Source organism: Perna viridis, chromosome 1 (assembly GCF_037379345.1).
Source record: "Perna viridis isolate PV_CMFRI_1.1 ecotype Kerala chromosome 1, ASM3737934v1, whole genome shotgun sequence".
Taxonomy (NCBI): Eukaryota; Metazoa; Mollusca; class Bivalvia; order Mytilida; family Mytilidae; genus Perna; species Perna viridis.
Window position 1 is genome coordinate 27715446 of NC_142445.1, and position 24325 is coordinate 27739770.

Below are 24325 nucleotides of genomic sequence, written 5' to 3' on the forward strand. Positions count from 1 at the left end.
CCTTCTGTCTGATTTTTCCTGTCTGACTATTACTTAAATTGGTAAAAGATCTTTTGTAATTGTACACATGACCTGAACAGTGGTACTATTTTGTCTTGTTTTCCATCAAATATGAAAAGAAAATTTTCCAGATAATTTACGATTTGATTTTGAAAATAACAAATTAAAAACAGCGGGACTCTTTGTATAAAAACTATTTTTATTCAAGAAAGAATACAAGCTTAAATCATTAGTAAAACAATAACTAGCTTTCTTTTCTCCTGTTAAATAGGTTAAATAGTATCAGTCAATTTACTTGTTTTTTACCTCACAATTTACGCGAATGCCATCACACAACTTACAGACATTACGTGACAATAACTCACTTAAATTACACAGTTGAATAAACAAGACCCAAGGTATTACTACTTATATGTAAAATTTATTGATGAACAAGACAGAAAATTCGTTTGATGATGTTGTAGCTTAATTCACCGTCAAAGTTACGCCATTCATGTGTTAGCCCCTTTTATTGTCCACTATCATGAAATTCAATACTTATATTCTGCCTTAATTTTTCCTTTTCCCCGTTTGTTATTGTCTTATTCTAATATTGATTATAGATGATTAAAAAAGAGCAGCACCATACGAATAACTTGGAATTATATAGTGTGTACCAGTTTGCTTATTATTCTTATTTGGTATGCTTATCCTTGCGTTTTATTTTTTTTAATTGATGCGTTATTTAAAATCGTTGATTTAATTAATACAGCAACCAATTGCTTATGCTTTCAACCACATTGTAGTAACAGTTATAAAGTATTCATTATTTTTCAAAATTTTACAATTTCAGATATACTGTGCCCCTGTTGGAGTCAGTTCCTACATGGACCGCAACGAAATCCAGTTGATACCATAAAAAACTTTCGTAACATTCCAAGCATTCCGAGATTGGGAGGAAATGGCCAACTTGGAAATTTCCAAAGAAATATATTGTCACAACAAAGAAAATTGCGTTTTCAACGGCGACAATTTAACCAGAGACTTTTTGATCGTCGAGACGCCGATGGGGGCGATAGTGATACAGCGGGAAACGGGGCAATGTCCCAATTCCCAAACACTGGTTTTTGTAAAGACGGGTGGACTGCAGCATCATTAAATGGTGTTGCAATATGTATTCGAGTCAATTCTGATCCGTCGACTTGGGAGGATGCCCAAGAAAAATGTCGACAAGACTACTCGTTTTTGTTTAAAATGGAAGTCCCTATTACTGTGCAGTCTAAACCAGTTCAAGATTATCTCCTCTCGTTAGGTGAGTCACAGTGGGAAGCTGATGAGTCGTTATTGAATGCGTGTTTGCTCAACCTCACTCATTTCTCGAATAAAATGATATATAAAAAAGCATGTGATAATATTGTTTAATTATCTATGGACTTGGCAGTCAAGTCGAAGGATTTTGTAAATATTTTTTGGGAAAACCACATATTTGATATGTTGCTGAACGCAAAGTTTTCTGGGTATTTTAATTTTATAGAACTATTCCATATTCCATACATGTATCATTTTTGTTTAAGGTATAAAGAATGTATGGACTGGATTACATTCAGAGCATGGTCGGCTTGTTTGGGATGATATTAGTCCTAATCTTGTCAGTGGACAGTCACGGTATGTAAATATATGTTTTGATGTTATGAATCAGCCATAACTCATTACTTTTTCCAAAAGCACCTAGCTGACCGAGTTGTCTAGGGTGCTGGACTTTGTGCAGGCGTGTTGCCATAGATGTCACAGCAGTACAAGTTCGAGTCCCGCGGAGGGAACGACAAAAAAATTGCTTTACAAATTTGACAGTTCTAATATCGTTGGGAATTATTCAGACTCTGCTATATATATTGGCGGAAACACCAAAAACTGTACAAATATTTGTTTTAGGATTCCAACTCAGAGAACACGTAACGTACATTTACGGTATGATGTAACATAAAAAGTATCGCTCTGTTACGAAAATGAAGGTTATCGTATGATTGGAAGAGAAAAAAATACATTAAATGTAAAAATAAATCATGTAAAAGATGTAAAGAATACTTATGGTGATTTATCTTTTATTAGGTATGCTTCTACTCCTTGGAACTGGGATAGAAATTTTACCAACCAGGATAAGTTCTGTGGAGAATTAGACATTCAAGATAAATCACATGTTATTGAAACAAGACGAATGCGAAGATCAACCGAGCATCGTCAAAAAAGAGCACCAAATGATAGACAAACAATGCAACAATTCGGTAGATTTCTTCCACGAGGTGCTCCCCTGCCTACAGTCAGTTCAAAAGAAATTGTAGAAAATCCATTCAGAAATGGCCAAAAAGAGTTTTCCCAGCCTAGCTATGAGGACAGGCTTAAAGCCTTGAGTAATGCGCAAAGAATGTTCAATTTAGCTAACAACGCTGGGCAGCATACGTTCTATAGAGGAACAAACTCTCAAAGAGCTTTGATTCGTCAACAGTTTCCCAGTTTAGGTATGCAAAGTTCGTTTGGCGAAAACCCTCAGAGAAATGTCAGACCCGTAAACAATCAACAATATATCAATTTGCTCAACATGCTTCGATCAGGTGCAGGTCATCCTCAATCAGATAATATGAATAGTAACATGAACACTGCAGCACAGAATTTTGGAATTGAAATGGGCACTACTGAGCTACCCCCAGATGATGTTGATAAAAACAAGGACAAGATATTCGGTGACCTTTTTAATAAACCAAAACAAAATGAAGACGATGACAATAAAAATAAAATGGAAAATATTCAACAACAAATGTTACCTACAACGTCTAGTTTTGATAATAATGATGGAAAGATTAAAATAGATCCAACGATGAACCCAATATTTGCCGAACTGAACAAAAATATCAAAGATGATAACAAAAATGTAAAAACGTCGAAAGGAATAACTGAACAAACTGCGACTCATATACTTGAAAAGATTTTATCCGACGATACACATAAAACACAGTTAGATGGAGGCAAAAACAAATTCTCAAACGATAAATTAAATTTTATTAGAGCAGAAATCGGTTCTTCCGACAATTTACAAACAAATAACAAAATGCTGGACAACTTCCAATTAAAGTATATTAAAAATTCGAATGATAAGTTAGATGAGTATAAAGCAGAACAAAATAAACCTCCCGAAAGTAAAGAAATCGATATCTCTGCACCTAAACCTAGAGGAAGCGGTCTGTTCATCAATCCTAACCCAGATGATAGCTTGACAGATCCTCAAAAGCTAGGAAGTCGGGAGGATAGTAGTATTGCATTGCAAACTGACGGAAAACCGGTCGACGTGATGCTTGACACAAATGGTGATGTCATAACCGAAGTCGGAGGGAAAAGCAGCAAAGAGGCTGACAAAGACCAACTCCTACTTCCAGTCAATTTACACCCAGAGTTCGAGGTCGTAAAAGATCGAAATACCAACAGCAAAAGTATTGACAATCTAAACCAAATTGATGCTGCTATTGCTGAAATCGACAAAGCGCTTTTGGATGACGAAAACGCGTCTCCTGTTGAACCTTCTGTTGAAAACAAGGAAGTGTTTGGAAAGCCTGTTAATATACCAACACCATCAGTTAAATCAAATAAACCTGACGACACTGCGGAAAACGAGAAACGAAACATAGAAATTCCGAATGATGAAGGGGATGCGCTTTTGAAAGTTCTTGAAAGCATAGAAGGTAGTGTCGATGGTAATGATAAAGGTGAAGCGTCGATTGATGACTTGCGACGTCAACTTGAAAGAAATTTGCAACCAGAGATTAAACAAGTGGAGGAAACAAAATCGACAACTACTGACAAAACAAAACTTAACCCAGTCTTAAATTCTGGCTTATTGATTCATCCAGTAGAGCCCAAACAAAATCAGAATGACAATATAAATGAACAAAACAAAAATGAAGAAAGTTTAATAGGAAATATGCTCTATAAACCAAATATTGGAGAGCAAACAGGAGTTCAAAATATTTTGGACAATCTCAAACAAATGAGCGAGAGTACACCGAGTGGAGTTCTGGATGAGGATTTTTTACCGGGCAGCGTTGTTCAATCTGTAATGACAAATGAGGGTGGCGGAACAACTATTGGCATGATACCTACCTCGATAAGACCAGGCATTGTCAACGTTGGTGTTGATACACCAATGTCTCAAACTGTGGCTATTGTTGCTGAGGACAGCAGCGACTCAATTCAGACTGAAGAGCAAACAGGTTCTCTTTCTGAAGGAAAGTCTATATCATCAAACGACGCTTTGAATGTTGCTCCAGAAGGGTTTGTCATTCAAGGGGATGATCCAAACAGTAGTCAAATTATTAGTGAAAATAAAAATTTGGCAAATGTCCCACCAACTACAAATGTTAACGATGGTCTTATCGATCGTACAGAAAAAGTACAATCAGATATACAAACTTCCTTTACGCCTCCGACAAGTCAAGATAACTCGACAGCTCGGGTTACAACATTGGCTGTAAAGAATGGTGCTGATAATTTTCAGTCTGATGAAGTTACTTTGTTAAAAGACAACCAAAAAGTTCTAGATGCAAAAGCAAATGAACATGAATTTAAACAGATGAAGAACGATGAAGCTAAAAAATCAGATGATGAAGACTTGGTGACTGTTCCGCCTACAGTGAAGCAGGTTATTCTGGAACCAGATGTCAGTATACCTGAAGATGTTGGAACACTATTATCTGAAACTACTATCGTCACAAGCAATCCGGATTCTATACCTAGCCCAACTCTTTTAGCATTAGGTAGTCCTGATACTACTGAAACAGATACACAGAATGTTGAAACAGCAATGGTGGTTGGTGGAGAATCAAGCACTGAAGAAATTGTTAGACAATTACCAGACCAAAGCGATGGTGTAAATCAAGAAGCTATGGCAAGTGACAACACCAAAATTATTTCGAAACTTGTAGAAAATCATGGCGATGAAGTGGACGAGTCTATGAGGGATAAATTGTTAGCCACCAAAGATTTCACTGAACAAAAACCAGAAATTATTGGTGACTCATCAGATTTAATTTCTGCTTTGAAGGATTTATCTAAAGACATTTTTGAGGAGAAGAAAAACGTTATTCATGAAGCTATGGAAAATATGTCAGAAAGCATTAGCGAAGCTGAACCTCTGTCTACTGCAACACCAGAAAATATTAGCGATTTGCAGTCAGAGACGGGAAGTCCTGAGAAATCAATTAAAGAAAATATTAACCCATTTGTGACCTTAAAAGACATGGCGGAAAATGTACATGACGCGACTTCAGATGTAAATAGTGGTGTTGAAAATATTTCGGATAATGTCAATGACATACAAGTTAAACCGATTGAAATGGTAGACGCCGTAAAAGACACATTCGATGAAATTGTAGATGCTAATCCAATAAGATCACCAATAATTCGAGGCACCGAAGTACCTAATGCTGAATTATCTGTTGGGTCACTGCACGGTGATATTAGTAAAATATCACCAGAAGAAGAATCTGACATCGGTAATCTCTCAGAATTTATCGATGACAATCTTCCTATTCCAGACGACAACGTATTGTTAAATATCTTAGAAAATGCAAATCGATCCAATGACAAAACGGAAGAAACAACAGAAGCTGGTATCTTTGAAGATAAATATGCTTCGAATGTAGAATCTGACGTTAAAGAAGATGTTGTTGACAATCATTCGGATATTGTAGGTGATGAAAAGGAAAAAAATGCATTGCCAACGAATAAAGTAGTTGAATCACTAAAAGAGGCTCTAGACGAAAATAAGAATAATGTTTTAGAAAATATTCCTGTCGATGATACAATTATATCGGAGGAAGGAGGTGAAATACTAGTGGAACCAGCTCAGTCTGATGGTGAAGTGAGCAAAGACATAGATAATTTCATCGATCAAAATGTGGCATCCAATAAGCAACCCGATGATATTATAGAGCCTTTCACAGAAAATATCAAAACAAGCGAAGAGCAAAATGACGGTATACAGACTTCCATTGAAAATACACAATCAGACGGTGGGCAAAATGATGGTGAAGAACTTACCATTGCTAATATAAAATCTAGCGAACCACAAAATGATGTTACTGAGCCTTCTACAGAAAAAATACAATCAAGCAATGTAAATAAAGGTGTCTTGGAACAGTCTATTGATACAATTCAGCCTACCGTTGAAAACTTCCAATCAAGCGAAGAACAAAATGATATCATAGTACCTTCTATTGGAAACATCAAAAAAAGTGAGGAAACGAATGGTCTTGTAGATGTATCTAACATTAATGACATGATTGAAGACGTTGTAGAAAAAGTACAAGAACTCGGTGAAGCAAGTAACTCAGTAGATCCGAACGCGGACTCTGTGAACGAATCCCTTGATGTGAGCAGTGAAATGGTTGAGCCGATTGTTGATGAAAATGACAAGTTCAGCGAAGAGCCATCTCTTGACCAACAAGGTGAACTAAGCGAGGAAGTAAATGAAATAATAGCACCTACCATCGACGGAGTTGGAGAAGTAAGCAAGGAAAGTAGTGAAATAAATGACACTTTATTAGAAAAGGTTATCAAATTTGGCAAGGAAAACACTGACATAATTGCACCTTCCATGGAGGAAGTTGGTGAATTTAGCGAAGAAGTTAATGATATACTTGCACCTTCATCGGAAGAAGTTGGTGAATTTACCGAGGAAGTAAATGATATTACAAACCCTGTCATAGATTCCGAAAGCACTAGTAGTGAAGAAAACACTGGTAACACTACTCCTGTCATTAAATCACAAGGCGATTTTGATAAGAAAATTAAGATTATTAATGATAACTCAGAAGGAGAATCCAGCGAAGAAGAAAATGGCTTACTTAAGCCTATTGTTAACGTTGAATTTAATAATGATAGAATAAACGTTGTTAAACCTATTGTTCAAAGTAACAGTGATACTTCTTCAGAAGAGCTGAGTTCAACATCTGTACCTGTTACAAAAGGTTCAAACAGGATGAAAGTCGACCTTGTTGATGATTCATCTGAAGAACAATCCAATTTTACTTTCTTACACTCAAATAACTTTGATATAGCGGTTGACGAAACAGAAAATACCGCAAAAGAAATATTAAGTAGCGAAGAATTTTTTGAAGAAAGTCAGATTATTGATCCTTCATTAAACGATGTTTCTGTTGAGACAACTAATGATACGGGATCACTTGACAGTGACAGTGCCGAAAACTTTACTAACATTTTCGATCAGACAGATGACATCTTAGTAAGTGAAGCTGCTGCACAAGATGACATAGTGCATTTGAAAGAATCACGCGATTTAGAGGCGAGAAAAACGGCAGAAGATATGCTTGAGGAGTATGAGGAAATGGTACCGCCTGAGGATGTTGTCGTTCATATTCCACAAGTTCAAACGACACCCTCTCCCGACCAAAAGAGGCTGATAATGCGCCTTGGTGGATGCGAGAAGCCAAAACCATACGTCTGCTATACGCAACCGGTTAAGATTGATACTGAAGGTTCGTTATTAGTTGTTAAATAGCCATATATAGCGTACATCTCATTATCTTATATAACGATTTGTTGTTAAGAAGTATTCAAAAACTTATTATTTTGTCTAAAAAACAGACACAAATATCTACAGAGAGAAATATTCATATTTACAAATACTATAGAACTACTTTAGAATGACCATACAATATATATACAATATATACATAAAACAACTGAATATCAAGTAAAGAGTTTTTATCAGTTTCTGACAACATTCGTTGAGTTAATTTGAGATTAAAGGTGTTATGTCTGTTTCCTTTGGTTTAGTCTTCCATTGCCACTGGCTCATGAATATCATGTATCTTGTTAAAATCATGGTTTCCTCCCTTTTACTTTGATCCGTTTGAAACAAGCTGTCGTTCCATTTCTAATTTTGTATTGCCTTTTTTCCAGTGTCAGTTTGTGGTAATGGATGGTACGGGAACGTATTTGTGGATAAGTGCTACCGATATATCTCTCAACCAATGACATTTACGTATGCGGAGAGTATATGTGCAAGAGAGGGAGGTAACCTTGCTGTTGCTGATAGTAATTTTCTTCGTAGATTCATTTTGACGTCTGTCACCTTAGCTAGACTACAATCTAATATTCAGAGTAAGTAAAATGGCATGTATTGGTAAACAATATTGATTTCGTATATTTCTTATACACATTTTATCACACGAAATAAAATTGAGCAATAAAGAACCCTATCATGATGATTTTTAGAATGTTGCAGATAAATTCATAAAAGGTTAAATTCAACATTTTTTTTACGATGCACGGTAAATTTGAATTTGATTTAAAACAGGATGATGACATAATTATTGTTTGTAATGTGAAAATTCATTTGATAACTTCGTTTTGTAAAGTTCAGTTACTTACTGACGGCCCAAAGTTGTTTATGCATATGCAGACCCCAGTTTTGTTATTTTTTTATTGGTTGTAATGTGCAGATTCATTTTTGCATTTCACTGATTTGTTTTGACGATTGGTGCATTTCACTGATTTGTTTTGACGATTGGTCGTCGTGAATCCTGATTGACTATCGCAAACACCGTATAGCGTATACAATTTTCCCTATATTGCGAGGTTCGAGAAGCTCACTAATGTTAATTCCAGATATTTTTCACATATCTTCTGTTTCATTAAATCTAAAGACGCCAAAAAATAAAGACCGCAAAAATTAAAACCCCTATTCATAGAGCAAATCGCGAAATTTGGTACCTTCAAACATTACCCGCTATACGGTATCTGTACCAATTAACTTAATTTGTGATCGTCAAATTACGATAAGTACCGCCATATCTCTTTAAATGAAATAATTACTTTCTAAATAGAAGTCTTATATTATATTTAAGATACAATCGTCAATGTATGGATTCACTCAGACACTGGAAGTAGTAATTGTCGACTCCTGAACAACCTTGGTATACAAAACGTCAATTGTCAAACTGTTGCTGAAGCAGTTTGTGAAAGGCCAAAGCAATCAAAAAGTAAGTTATAGGTATAATGAGCTTTATTCATTAAATCGTGAATGAAAATTCGGTTATTTCTATATATCTTAATTGTGATTGATAACTTTGTTGAGATGTGAAAAACATTTGATATATAAATAAACGAAATAAAAGTCGCAATATCAAATACAAAATTACTTGAAAGCTAAAATACTGGAATGTGTAAGAATGATGCAAAATTGAAAAAAAAAGAAAATCATGCTTAAATACACAAATTTGACACAGTTGGTACATAGTTTATGGTCAGATGAAAACAAATTTACAGTTTGTTCATCTTAGAAATGTGAGTGAACGCAGTTTAAAGTTACAATAGAATGGTAGGGGAAACTTTAGTTATCTCCCTTTAATGATGATATTGCAATGCATTTCATATAATTTATTCCTCGAATGAATTACTGATGCTTAAAAAAAAGAAATGAATGCCATTCTTGCATTTCAGGTATGTTTTCAATTTTGATTAAGATTTAATGGCGGTCTTGTGTGTTATTTCCCCGCCATAATTCACCCACTGCCTGATTCTTACAGAGAACAGCCTTACATAGAACTCATAAGGTGTATTGAATTAACAAATCCTTCTTCATTGCAGGTCCTGAAATTAGTCTTACTGATAGAGACAGTTCTGAGCATGATATAGAATACGTACAACCAGAAATAAAACAATTTTCTATCACCAACACAGACAATAAACTAGAATGCCCATTAACAAACGAAATCACTGAACTGCCTATCATATGGTACAAGGACGGAGTTCCATTGCCTCCAAAAGTAACGAAATCGTCTGATACTGTACTGTTTCCTGCCTTGAATGAAGTTTGTAAGTGTTTGGTTGATACTCATGTTTCTTGTAAGAACCGCTTTCTTGCGTTAATTGTTTATACATATAAGCAAAATACCAAGTTATTTTTAGAGTCCTGTTCTTTGTGTACTTTGCGCAAAATATCATCAATTATATACACAGATTATGTAATAATTTTCCTAATTAACAATTTACAAAGAAACATACTCGATAGAGCGAAATCTAATCTTATACCGAAGCATACGAAGGAGTACGAAAAAACATAGAAATAAACAAAACCAATTTTAAACCATTTTTATATAATCATTTCTTATTATTTTTAGCCATCTTCAATCTTTTTCATATAATAATATTTTCATACTAAAGCATACAGCCCTGAGAGGCGTTTATAAAACGTATCGTTGGTGTATCTGTCTATCATAATGTTGTTATATATGATACATGAACACCAATACATTGTTTTTAAAAATTGTTTGAAACAAATATTTTAATATGACAAACTCTAAGGTGTTGTTGTTTTAGCTGTTTCGCCGACCTCTGACCTCCATCTGTCAAGTGAGCTCATACCACAGATTAGTGCCGGTGTTTCAAATAACACTTTAGCAATTCTCCAAGGAAAATACTGGTGTGAAGTTTGGACAGCGAGCTCGTTCAGACGATTAGAATCAAAACCGACACTTGTTCGATACTCAGGTAATTCAACTAAGCAAAGAAACAAGTTGATCATTACAGTGGGAATGCCACTTCCACTCTAGGGTCAGCGCGGACCAAGGGCGATAATTGGAAATCCCATATATAGCGGAAACGTTAACAAAAGTACCAGCCTCGAAAAATCTAGTATCCTGGCTTTAACGAGTTTCATATCTGTTATACAACATAACTTCATGAATATTAATTGCAATAATGTGTCTTTATTCTTAGGACACTAAAAACTCATACCACATCTCGTAACCTATATGTTTCTTTGAACATCTCCATATGATTCTGATGTGTACGTGGTTACTTTAAGTTGAAGCATCTGGTTGATAGTAATCACAGGAATAAACATTGTCAGAACCAAACTGGCACGTTGTTACAGGACATCAACTTTTTCCATGAGAATTATTTTTGCAATGGCAACTCATAATAAATAAATCCTGAAAATATTCCTAGATTAAGGGATTTCTAATATTTATGTTTCAGATTGTCTGCACTTTTTGAGAACATTTTTTGAGTGTTTACGGTTAATTTTGTTATACATTTACTGATAAAAACCACCTTTTACCAAAACTACTTCCGGTTCGTCTGATATATAATTTTAAGCAAACAATTTTGAAACGCACCAATGGTCGATTTCGATTTTTTTTTAACTTGAACGAAACTAAGCAACTACAATAAACCGTAGTATTCAAAGGAAGTGATGCAAGTTTTCATTGTTTCACAAAATTATGACACATTTTATTTTATAGATGTGATGACGTTTGTTGGCACCATTCATATCCACCAACTTCCTCTCTTTGACTTGGCTATGTTTAACATGATACATGAACCATCACAGCCAATTGCTGACATCATCAAAGATATACAAATAGTATATGAGAGTACTGTTCCCGATATTAAGGCTGTTGTTCCCGATGTCATGAAGATCAAAGTTTTACCAAATTCCATTGAAAGGTATTGTTTAAGGTGTATACTTATACTCGTAGTAAAATATCAGAAGTTTGACATCTCCACTTTCAATAATTTGGGCTACTGAAGAAACTTTACTTAAAGAGGTTTACCCAGAAAAAATACGTTTCTCAATTTATGAACAATAATTTTGTATTGAAGACAAATGAATCAGCTTAATTGAGTGAAAAAAAAAATGTTTGTATAAATGTACGGTGCTATTATTCTCGAAATTCATTGCATTTTTTACCTGTAAATGTTACCTCTTTGAATGTTATTGTTTTATATCTTATATAATTTCTAGTATTTAGACAAAAAATTTGTCATTCACAAGAAGCAGGAGTAGATTGTACTTCAAAACGAATACCGTATTATTTTTACTTTTTTTTTAATACAAAACAATATAACATTGATATATCATTGATTTTACCTGTACCTTTGTACTTCTTTGTCTAAGAATCAGGCAAAATGTTTTAAAGGTGTGATACATGAAGAAAAAACGACGGGCAACATCCAAGTGTTTATACCTCAAAACTTTTAAAAATAACCATCAAAGTGTTTTTAAAGTTAACCTTTTACGATATTGATAGGTTAAAATTAGTTGAAATTAATGAACTTCGGAAACATTTCCCGCACCTTTTTCCATTTTTTAACAATCAATAAATATCAACGTAACAGGTGTTTCATGATAAATTGAAATAATTTTGGTTGTTTTCTAGAAGTAATGATTATACTTAAAGCAAAAAGACAAATTTTAGAAAATTGATGTGCCTCTCATTATTTGATTCTTACACAGAATGGTACTTAATTCAATCGAACATTTCTTTCAGTAGAGTATCACAGACGTTGAAATTTTATGCGTATGTTACCATGACAACTCCATATACCATGGCGACAGAAAGATCTGTTAATCTTCTAATGAGTAGAGAACTAAGAGAAAATCTTCAGAATACATCATTTGTCCTTTCATTACCAGGCAAAACTCCAGTCCATCTCATCAGATCTATTAAGTTCTTCAGTACAGGTTTGTAGTACACTTTTTGCCTTTTTTTAAATGAAAGGTAATAACAAAATTACCGATCTGATAAAACGCTTGGCCAAAGTCAAAAGAAATGGCCTAAAAGGATAGATTGATTGATTGATTGTTAGGGTTCAACGTCCGAGCAGCAATATTTCAGTTAAATTCAGACGATGAACATGAAATGGATGATAAAATGAAGATGAAATGATGATGATGAAATAAAAGAATGGGATGGGACACAAGAATAAGAGACAAGAAAAAGGGAAGGATGGGTAGGGTCGGGCAATTTAGCCTCCTGTGTCGGAGCGCAAAGGTTCCTACTCCTATCGAATACCACAGCAGGGTTTTTTAACGTGCGAGGAACGTGGCATCTTTCCCAACACAGTGCATCACTATGGTTTGCGGTCAGGTTTTCTGTATTATAGCCTGACAACCCAAGCATATAACACGCCAGGGGTACCCCATTCCACCTCCTGGGGCACACATCCTAGTTGTTCTGTGGGCAAAGCGCTTAGCACCCGGCTAGGTTTCTGAGCACTATTTAGTCGCCATTTACGACAAGCTTAGCGCTGCTGCAGGCCCATTCTTTTGACAGCCGGACCTGCACAGGGCGGCCTAAAAAGGAAAGTCCGCATAACTTCCCGCTACCATGACGGTTAATTGTTCATCACAGCTTACCGCGTACCATTACAGGCAGGTGAACGACATTTTCGATCATAAAAGCGAATATCTTATTCTTTACATTTGATTCAAATATGTATTATTAATCCAAACCATTGTCAAGATCGGTATATTTTAAAGGCGTCTTTTTAAAATAATCTTTTTGTGCGTTTTAGTTGCCTGTCCAATGAGCAGATTGAAGGACGAAGAGACAAAGCTTATTGCTACGTTTCCTGGTTCAGCTACTGGGTTGGAGGTTAACAGCGTTGAGACTTGTGGTATGTAGATGCATTATTGTTATTTTTTCTTCAATGATATTAAAAATCATACAAGACTCACTCTCACTACTGTTTCTTATACTTCAAAATATCTCTGATTGAAACATTTATTTTTTTGGATCTATTTATGAAAGGATTGATCATAATATTATAGTTTTCACTTTAATCCGGTTTTGTATTACCTGAGCAACTATGTTGGTGTTTTTGGACAAGTAAAAAATCAGTACATGCTTACCATGCCAAAAAAAAAACTCTGGCATACTCCCAGCTTTACTGGATTTGCCTTAGTGGCCTAAAATCATTTAAACTTTTTCGGAATATAAGTGAAATGATATTGACCGCATAAAATGGAAACGGCTGTGATATGATTACTCTTTAGTATATGTGTTTTGTTGCTTGAATACCATTCAGTTTTCTTTATCTGTGCCATTCATTAGACGGAGAGGTCGCTGGAAGAGCTAAATGTGAAGGAGATTTCGAGACAGGAGCTCATTGGACAAATATAAGGGTATTCAAGACATGTAATGATGAAGCTAATTCCGAGGATAGCACCTCTAGTGACGATGACGACCCTACAGTTATGGAGCAGAGTAGCCTCGAAGACAGACTGAAAGAACTAGCTGAGGTATAACTACCTTTCGAAAGCAAACAGAAATTGTTCAGCATTTTTTTCTTATTTTGACAGCAATTAGGTTTAAGTTTATGAGCAACATAAAAAGAAAGTGGCAACCTCCTTGTCATACTAACAAAGAGTATTCAAGGAAACCAAGATTCTAGCGGAAATAAAAAAATGTAATAAAAGGACAAAACAAGATTTGGAAAACAGACTAACACATCAAAGAACATAAAGTAACTAAAATAATGCATACAAAGTAATAAAAGTAAATGAGCAACTCGGACTCCACTAAAAACTGGAAGCATGGACCTGGTGCAGCGATAGGGTAAGCGTGCAAGTTTAAAACATCAAAAACAAATAATTTTTTGGCCGTTTCTATCGTACATTTTGTTTATATGAACATTTAATGGCAGTCACCCTTTTCCATGTAGTCAATTTTGTATTTCGCCACAGCCACTGCGAAACAATTGTTTCATTTTGTAAGATAATTATCAAGTGTTAATTTGAAGTCATGTTGCATTATCTGTACGACAAAGTTAAAATTATACAAGAAATCCAAAGAACCAATCATATAAATATTGCAAATTTCGCATTTAATTAATTAATTATAGTTTTAATGTAAGCTGTATAATTTTAGATCCGAATTCATCACTTGTTTAATATTTCAGCTTTACAATTAATTAAGTGTCAGTCCCTGTAAGAATCAGGCTGTAGGTGAAACATCGTATAAAAAACAACCATTTTTGATAGAGTTATTTGATTAGTTGCACTATCAGAATAAAGGAAACAGACAAGATTTTCCATATGCTGGACCATTGAGTTACAATTTCATTGAAATGCACTGAAAATGCACATTCCAAGAGTAGATAACTCTGTCAAAACCCTCATTTTTCTCAGATTCGATTGAAAAAATTCTGAGCAAATCCAATGGTGTCGAAATCAAATAATGGTCTTTTCAAATAGAGAAGTCATTCTTGAGTGATAATTTATTGTGTGGGGTTTGACATGCAGGTTTCTGATTTTCTTCCCATTTTGCCTGATTCTTACAAACACTTACACTTAAAAGATTACCAACCATTGTTTTATGAAAGTTAATTTTAAAATATTGTGAGCTTGCACAATACTTACATTAATAAACAATGATAATTGACATGTAATTACAGCATGGAATTAATAGGAATATTGCTGTACATTGAAATCAATAGAAATTGCTAATGTTAAGTTTTCTCTATTGATAAAGGCTAATGTTGAAGATGATAACGTTGAAAACGTTATAGAAGAGACCACTGAAATTATAGAAACAGCTGGTGAAATTACTGCAGAGTACGTGGACTATGTGGCTGATATTGTCGACAAAACAGCCGAGATCCATCATGCTACACAAGAGGTATTATCCATGAATTATTATTGACAAACTATATGAAACAAATCAAAACAAACAAACAAAAAAATACAAAAGCTTAAAGAGAATATAAACAAAACCAAACATAAACAAAACGAAACAAAATAAAACAAAAAAACAAAAAACAAAAATAAACATACATACCAACAAACAAAACAATCCCACAAAGTTTAACTGTTCCAAAAATATTGAAATACTGTTACCATTAGCGGTATGTGTTTTCCAATTGAGTTCTCTTTCATTTCATTATGGTTCCTGTATTTGTTCGTTTCTTATTTTTTTGTCGCCGTTTTCTCTGCTTCTTCCTTAAACTGTCTTAGTTTTGATATTGCGTCTACTTTGGTTGGTAATCTTGATATAATAAGTGTGCGTTATCCGTTTGTTGATTTAATGTTTTGCTGTTGCGTTTTTGTGAGTCACATTCTTTCAGATACGCTTTTTATATATGTATTCAATTACAAGAGACTTGAAGCACACGATTACAATATTGTATATAAGATTTGATACAGCAATAATTACTTATTTCAGACCAGTAAAAACATAGTCAAAACAGTTGACCGTCTCCTAAATGTTGATGACGATGAAATGAAGAAAACGAAAAGGGCCAATAGGTAAAGGTTTAATTCTGAGTTCATTTGTAAATATATTACATACAAAACTTTTTTTAAAATACAATATCTGTATTTGTTATAAAGATATTACTCATTTCAGGCTATTATTTAGTTTAAACTTGGACATTGGTTCAATTTAATTCCAAATATTCTTAATGCAAATGTTGTTTATAATTGCAGTATCATAAAAAGTCTGGAAAAGGTAGCAGAAAATATGGATCTGAATGTTTACGGCCAGTTCAGAATAGTTACACCCAATGTGGCCTTAGAAGTATGGGACTTGAAACACCAAGCTCAGCCTGTGATTGGACTGGCTGCTAAAGAAGACCAAAAGCATGATATTTTTGAAGACAGTCACATCATTACCTTATACAACAGATCTCAGATCTTCCTTGATGATGTCAATGCTGCTATCGAGTTGCCACCTGAACTTGTCAATGAGGTCATGACAGGTATAATGAAATTTATTTAATTTTATGTTTTCTTTGTGTTTTTAATGATTTCTTTTAACTTTATGATTTCTTTGTTTTTTAAATGAAATTTATTTAACTTTATATTTTCTTTGTGTGTGTTTTTTTTTTGTTCTGCTTGCTCTTTCTTGTTTCAGAAGCCGTTTGTTTTCGCTTTCCTCTTATCCTTGACTTTGAATTTTGCTATAACTTTAAGTTATACATCAAGGACAGTAAAGTTAGTTGCTTGAATTAAAACAAAAACCTTCTTTATAGATACATAAATATCTTTTAATGATAGAAAGTAAATTTATTTGTACAGACTCCAAATCTCGTCTTTACATGATGGTTTACCGACACGGACGGCTATTTCAAACGATGACACAAGCCCAATCCAGTCTTCAACAGAACCAGGAGGCTCAGTTTGTTGATGATAGTGGATTATTGAACAGCTTTGTCATATCAGCTAGTATCGGAGGCAGGAAAATAGAACATCTAGATCAGCACGTCAAGGCTATATTTAAGCCTTTGAAGGTATCATGATAAACTGATATGTCTGAGGCATTTTAACCATAATTAGTAAAAACAAAACTGTATGAATCATCAGAATCATATTTTTATCTTTTAACATTAAATCGAATTCTATAGTCAATACTTCTAAACATACATCAAAACATATCTGTCTAAAACACTGCACTTTCGATAACAATAAGGTTAACGATAATCTATCGATTGTAATTTAGTAGTAATCAGATTAAAAGTAATTCTTAAGTTTAGAATCTTTAAATAATTTTAATGATTCCTGAATATCAATGTAACCAAAAGTGTAGGTATATACATAATTAAAAATAATATTCTCTTACAGGATGTTGGTGACAAAGAAAAAACGTGTGCGCATTGGGACTTTAGCTTAAACGGTAATAGAGGAGGATGGTCAGCCAGAGGCTGTACATATAATGGTACCATTAATGGTCGTGATGTTTGCCTGTGTAACCACTTGACGAACTTTGCAGTTCTAATCGTAAGTTTTAAATGTTAAAATAAAGAGAATTTTTTTATTGAACTGGCAAAAACAACAAGGGTGACATCCCTTGTCCAGAAATTAAGAAATTAAGAAAATAAGGTAAACAGTAGACAAGTTCATCGGTAGAATACTTCACTACATCAATAATTACAAGATTCGCCTTTTAAAATTAATCAGATCATTTCTTATATGAGAGAACATTTATTAAATCAAACGAAAATATGGAATAAACCATTCGTGTCTTGAATGCATGTGCTACATTTTGGACGTTCACACATTTTATTTAGTTTGTTAACAAAACGTTACATTTTGACTTCAAGTCACGGTAGCTTAGTACTATTTCACAGTGCCATTATACATTAATATAGGATACTAATGTAAAATTATTTTCTCTTTGTAGGATTTCTATGGACAAGCAGAACCAATTCCAGAAGAGCATGAAATATCACTTAGCATCATATCATTGATTGGTTTGAGTCTGTCAATTCTTGGTCTTTCTCTTACCATCATCTCATATGCTTTCTTTAAGTTAGTATTTATTCTGTCACTTTTGTTTTTTTTTTAAAGAGTTAGGAAAGCATAGGTAACAATTGCTAAATCAGGGCATGATAAGGGGCTTAAAAATCAAGATGTATAAATGTGATTATTTTTTATAAGTAAGTGCGAATTATTTTATAAATATATATCAATGAGTGAAAATAAAATATTTGCAGTTTCCTTCTTTTCTGATGAAATCACAACATGAATTAATAATATGTATAAAAGAAATAGTACTATAAATCTTAACTTGACAACAATTTCTTTGTCTAACCATTTGTAGGAAACTGAGACGTGGTCGAGCTCAACAGACATTATTTAACCTCGCCTTGTCAATGCTGTGTTCGTGGGTGGTGTTCCTGACTGGAATCAAACAAACCCACAGTTATTATGGATGTATTATCGTGGCAGCTTTATTACACTACTTCATTTTGGCATCTTTTATGTGGATGTTAATGGAAGCTTTCCTCCAGTACCTTACATTTGTCAAAGTTCTTGGCACTTATGTCACCCGTTATACTTTGAAAACCGTTATCATTGCTTGGGGTATGTATAATTAACAACTGGTGTTCAAATTTATGATACTTGTCATTCTGTAAACCGGTCAAATTGACACACCGTGTTCCAATTTGTTACCTAATGATTATTTGTTTTATTAATTTGTTTTACCTTTTATGACTATTGTTTGTGCACACCTTCCATTATTTTGTTGTTCATATAACGTCTGTTTGTATTTCTGTATTACATGGTTCCACATGTATTATCTTCAGCTCCTGAATGGTCTAAAATTCCCATTTTCACAAGACCTTCTTTTTCTTAAAAATTCTCTATTTGCAATTTAATCGCTTTTGAATTTGCATATTTCCTACTTCACTGTACGATAGAATAAGAAGCTCACCTTATACAAGAATTGTACCTCCATATGATTTCTTGTCTCCGTCAGACATGACATCTTTTATGTTTAAACCTTTGTTACAGGTCTACCACTTATTCCGGTCATTTCCGTGTCCAGCATTGATTACACTTTATATTCTGGCGGAAGTCGATAGTATGTTAACATTCAAAATTTGATTTTAAGTGGTGGAGGAATACATGGTAGTTTCAGTGGTGTTGGCTTTAGCAATTCTGAGCGAAAACAATCATGAAAGCTTATTATTTTAACTTAAAATGATTTTCTAGTCAATATTAGTACACTGTATTTATGTTGTGACGGTGCATGCATTTAGGGAAATGGTATACAGATACATATTGATTTAATTTATTTTAGAAATTCATTTGTTAATTTAAAAAGTATAAACCTGAATTTTCAATTGCTGAAATATACCTTTGAATTTCCCTTAATTTCAGTTACATATTTCCAAACATAAACGTTTAACACAAGCTCCATTTAGATTAAAGATGTCCTTTTTCTATGTATGCTCTTTTTCATCATTATGAAAAGCGATTTTGAAGTCAGACCTTTTTCTTAGGGATCTGAGTAGGAATACCATTGCGATGGGTTTTACCTATACTTTATGGTGGATATTGTGTTTCTATGCTCTTGTCTGTTTTACATTAGTTTGCTTCATACTAAACGTGATTATTTTTTCTCAACAGTTGCTGGATGTCCCTGACAGCATTCTATTATTCCTTTGCTATACCTGTTGGATTGATTATATTATGTAACCTGATTGTATTTGTTATAACTGTCGTCAGTATCTTCAGACGCCCTACTGGATTACGTACAAATCAGTCAAAGTCAAAAATGGCAATGGCCAATTTGCAAGCTGCAATCACTAGTTTTGTGCTCCTAGGTAAATAAAAATATAAAAAGTTAAATATTTACAAAACTCAAAAATCAAAATATAAAACTGTGAAATCGCTTTTAATGGCAAGTGATCGCTTCTGAACTTTCAACAAACATTTCAGATAAAATGTAATTACTTCATGTGAAATCAAATTGTCCATATCATATGCAAGCCCTGCTAGTAATACATTATCGATATGTATGCTTACTTTTGCAGGTCTTACTTGGTTTCTAGGATATCTTGCTATATCTGATGCCCGTCTACCATTCCAGTATGCATTCACCATTTTAAACTCTTTGCAAGGATTTTTCATATTTATATTATTTGTTATACGCAAGAAAAGAGTCCGTGACCAGTGGCTTATATTGTGTTGCTGCAAAACACCAGAACAGGAAAAAGCGCTTCGATCCTTGTCGGCATCTGGATCAATTCCTAGCACCGGAAGCGGAAGAAGCAGCTATAGCGGCAGGAGTGAAAGGTCCGACAGTACGAGGACAACAACTAGTTTTGTTAACGATTCATATGATTCTTTGTTCTTTCCTTTCAAATCTTCACGATCAACTCTTTATCATAGAGAAAAGTCGAATAGTGTTAGTAGTGAATGATAAATTCAGTTTTTTCATTACTCAGTCTTAACAAAAGGGTTATTTTAATCACAAATCGAACATCGAATGACGTCGACAATTACATAAGCGATGTCAGAAAAGGGTTTGTTCAAACCCAGTTTGATGCATTAGTCCTTTTTTGCACTTTAAGTCAATATAATTAACACCTAAAAAACATATGAAGTCATAAGTTAAAAATAATAAATATAAAATAAATGGTTACGGTGTCTTCGACCCGGGTGTATGTAGCAACTATAAGCAGTTTATGGTGCATTATATAGTTGATTGTTGGTGCGCGAGTTTCTGTCTCAGACGATGGTTTAAGTTGTGTACGTCAGCTGCCTTACTTCCGTGAGAAATTTAGTGCTATTTTGTTGATTTATTGTGGGAGGGATGTAATAATTATTACAAATTTTAGTATTTAGAGAATATTAATGTATCGTCTCACGTCAATGATGTCTCGATAGCACTTAAAATAACTATTAGTTTAGATAATTAAACTTCTTGAATTCATTGTCAATTTGCGATATATACCGATATTTGTATTCGTTTATGTTGATAGATTGTGAACTACTGTTATTGTAATTTATTGTCATTTTTATGTTAAAATTGTAGATATATTATTTATTATATGGCTCATTTAATGATGTTGATGTAGAAGCAGATGACATTATATCCTGAAATCTGGAATCATAAATAGAAAATAAATAGTATACATTGACAGAATTTAAACCGGGAAACTTGCGTTTTGCAACTCTATTGTCCCCAACACTAGTAGACATTATAACTTGATTATGAAATACCACAAATAATGTTAATGAAGAATAACACATGGCTCTAATTTTTAGCTATTTGAAATATTTTTTTTTGCAACTTAAAACACTGGATTATGGGATTTATGGTATTGCTTTGCATAATTGTCGTATTTTTGTTATGTCTGATCTTGTCCACCTTGATATTATCTGTTAATTTTGTTGTCATTAAATACCAAAGAAAACCCAGAAATGTGTCAGAGTTATTAGTACAATTTGAAATTAACATTACTGAATTATACACAGGCAAATCACGTAGAAAGTATTCGAATATAACATTTTATAGGCTAATACAAGAAAGAAATAGACCATGGGAGATAACTGTGGTTTAGTTAATCATTTAATAACAAAACCTATATTTTAAGTTATACCATTAATTTTTAATTAATAAGTTATTGATACAGAGCAAATGCGAGTGGATCAGATTTAACACTATGTGTCAAAGTTGTGTGAAATGCCCACCGGTGGGTTGTTGTTTCTGCGAGTCAGGACATTAAGACTTAGCTCAGTATTTCGATACAAATTAGGGTCTGTTCGATTTAGCAGCCATTTTCAGTATAACAATCAATATATAATGTATATTGTAAATTTGTAATACTGCGTAATGCCCTACGTTCAGTAAATTGTATAATATTTAGTCGTCACTATTTATTTTAGGTTATTCTGCTACAGCAGAAGATATAATATATCACACACATTCAACACAAAACCGTTGACTTCTTACTAAGACTGTTATAGAATCCTGAGCAACGAATTCAGGAAGATAAAGAAAAAAATCAAACACTAAATAAATGCAAGAATGAATATTTCAGAGAAAATAAAGCCTACTTTGAAATTAGTAGAACATGTTTTGAAACCTTTCGAAGAACCGAGGAAATGACAGTTTTATCAGAAATCACCTTTTCTCTGAAGTGAGAGAAAGACGTAACAAATCATAACTGTCAATCATAGGGGAACTTGTGGATTCAAACGGTGACACCATTGAGGATTACACATGACAAAAAAGCTACATAACATTCAGAAACGAAAACGAGCAAGACAAAACATACAAGCAAAATGAGAAAATCTGTAACATGGATGTCAAAAATCTATTGATTTTACAATATGCCTTCTCCCGATAAAGTTTTCTCTATTTGAAATGAGTTTTATTTGATATCTGCATCACATTTTTGCATAAAATAGCATTGCTTGAACCCCCCGAAATTTTCATTTACCAAAATTATACAAAAATCTTGCGTTTTTTAGTTTGTTCTGATGGTAATACCAGTCAAATTTATTGTCACGGTGATGGATATTTTCTTTCTTTATTTCACCCACTGCTTAAACCTTACATAGACAGATATGAAATACTCTTTGGTCGTTCATTTTTCTTTACTTTTTGCATCAAATATGAATAGTTACACAAAACTGAATACCACTGTATGTAAAAAAAAGTCCCGAATTTAATTGCGAACAGACATATTTAATACAGTAAATAAATCAAAGGTTGCGTCTTTCACACGTTATGTCTTTTTGCTTTCTTTTCATTATCTTTTATTGTATGATCGCTTGTATAAATTATCACTCTTGTCATATTTACCACCTATAAAAAGAGAGAAATGTGTCCAAACCTCGATATTTATTAACAAAATCAGGTTTGCAATGGAGACATTTTATTTGGTTATTAAAAATAAATAAATAAAAATGGTACCAGTATACCGTCTAGAGGGTAATGTTAGAAGGGGAACAATCTTTGCGAATTTTAGCGTTCTAAATTGGGAATCGATAACATTTTGTCATCGTTTTTGCCTCAAATTTGCCTAAATTTTCAACCACCAAAATAACCCGCTATTACGTCAATATATAGTAACTGAACTGTGAAGTTAAAAACAAAAAAAAAAAAAAAAAAAAAAACGGACCAAAATTCAGATTTGGCAATTGGTACATTAGTTCATAAAAGCATAAAAAAACTAAATAAAATGAACTTAAATCAAGATGGCGATGATAACAAATTTACCATCCGCACAACATTTTTACCTGTTTATTATTCAGTGCATGTAATAACTTTAAGACTTCAGATTCAACAAAATAATTTGTGACATTACAATTCGTGCTCCAAAATCTAATCGGTTTATGAAAACAAAATCTGGGGTCCAAAATCAGAAGGAAACAGAGCAAAGAACAAAATAGAGTCATTGAAACAAAAATAACTATCACAGTATTTTTACAGTAAAAAAATCACAGAAACACAGGGTAATTTGTATATACCTGCGTAACCTTTCTGTGTATCTGGTAAAGCTTGTTATTATTCAAAAATAATAATTGGTAAGTATTTCAAACTTTTTTTTCAAATCTACATTTTGTTTATTTTACTTTATACATGTTAAAACGATCCTTTAATAAGCGAACAATGATAACACATTCGTAAAAGCTTGTTTTGGAAACTTTTTGGATATCAAAAATGTTATAAAGAGTAATCAAGGGAACCAAGGTTATAGCGGTAATCAAAAGAATGTAATCCAGGGACAAAGACCAGACATGGAAAACAGACATACACAACAAAGAACATAAAGTAACTAAAATCATACATACAAAGTAACAAAAGTAAATGAGCAACTCGGACTCCACTAAAAACTGGGAGCATGGACCAGGTGTACCGGTAGGGTAAGCGTCCTCTGCTTTTCTAGAAACACTCGCCGAGTTGCTCATAAAAAGTCAAGTCCGGGGTAGACAAACGAGGAAAGGAAAACTATGACCCGTTGAATAAATCAGTTTTCATGGTGCTGATGGATACACCATAACGATCCACGAGTTCATGATGACGACCATAAAACTTCGGTAGTGATGACTTCGATCTTGTAGCAACATAACCCTGTTCCAGAAGCCTATTTGTTAGAGTTCTAGCGCGATACAAAAAGTCTGCGTAGTTTCTGGCATAACGTATGAGTTGTAATGTGAACACTCCATACGCAGGAGCCGAAGGGATGTTGCCACAGATGAAAGGAAAGTTGACAATTCTGAATGATAAGTCATCACGTTTGTCGTAAA

At 33.7% G+C, this 24325-nt stretch overlaps 1 protein-coding gene across 3 annotated transcripts in view; it reads left to right on the forward strand.

Moving 5' to 3' along the window:
- The window catches only part of LOC148628042 (uncharacterized), a 34411-nt gene extending 12920 nt beyond the window's left edge, over positions 1-21491 (forward strand). The window contains exons 3-23 of one of the 3 annotated variants that reach the window (XM_088583901.1): positions 833-1291; positions 1554-1644; positions 2089-7523; positions 7951-8151; positions 8898-9032; positions 9640-9867; positions 10372-10542; positions 11298-11502; positions 12327-12520; positions 13354-13455; positions 13893-14080; positions 15312-15458; positions 16002-16084; positions 16265-16536; positions 16856-17067; positions 17399-17554; positions 17958-18085; positions 18378-18640; positions 19073-19142; positions 19691-19887; positions 20098-21491. In XM_088583901.1, the coding sequence (XP_088440027.1) occupies positions 833-1291; positions 1554-1644; positions 2089-7523; positions 7951-8151; positions 8898-9032; positions 9640-9867; positions 10372-10542; positions 11298-11502; positions 12327-12520; positions 13354-13455; positions 13893-14080; positions 15312-15458; positions 16002-16084; positions 16265-16536; positions 16856-17067; positions 17399-17554; positions 17958-18085; positions 18378-18640; positions 19073-19142; positions 19691-19887; positions 20098-20486 (9326 nt within the window). In that variant the 3' untranslated portion in view covers positions 20487-21491. The remainder of the gene's footprint in view (positions 1-832; positions 1292-1553; positions 1645-2088; positions 7524-7950; positions 8152-8897; positions 9033-9639; positions 9868-10371; positions 10543-11297; positions 11503-12326; positions 12521-13353; positions 13456-13892; positions 14081-15311; positions 15459-16001; positions 16085-16264; positions 16537-16855; positions 17068-17398; positions 17555-17957; positions 18086-18377; positions 18641-19072; positions 19143-19690; positions 19888-20097) is intronic. The other 2 variants (XM_088583910.1, XR_015922305.1) reach the window with 2 other exon arrangements.
- Positions 21492-24325: the final 2834 nt, after the last annotated feature.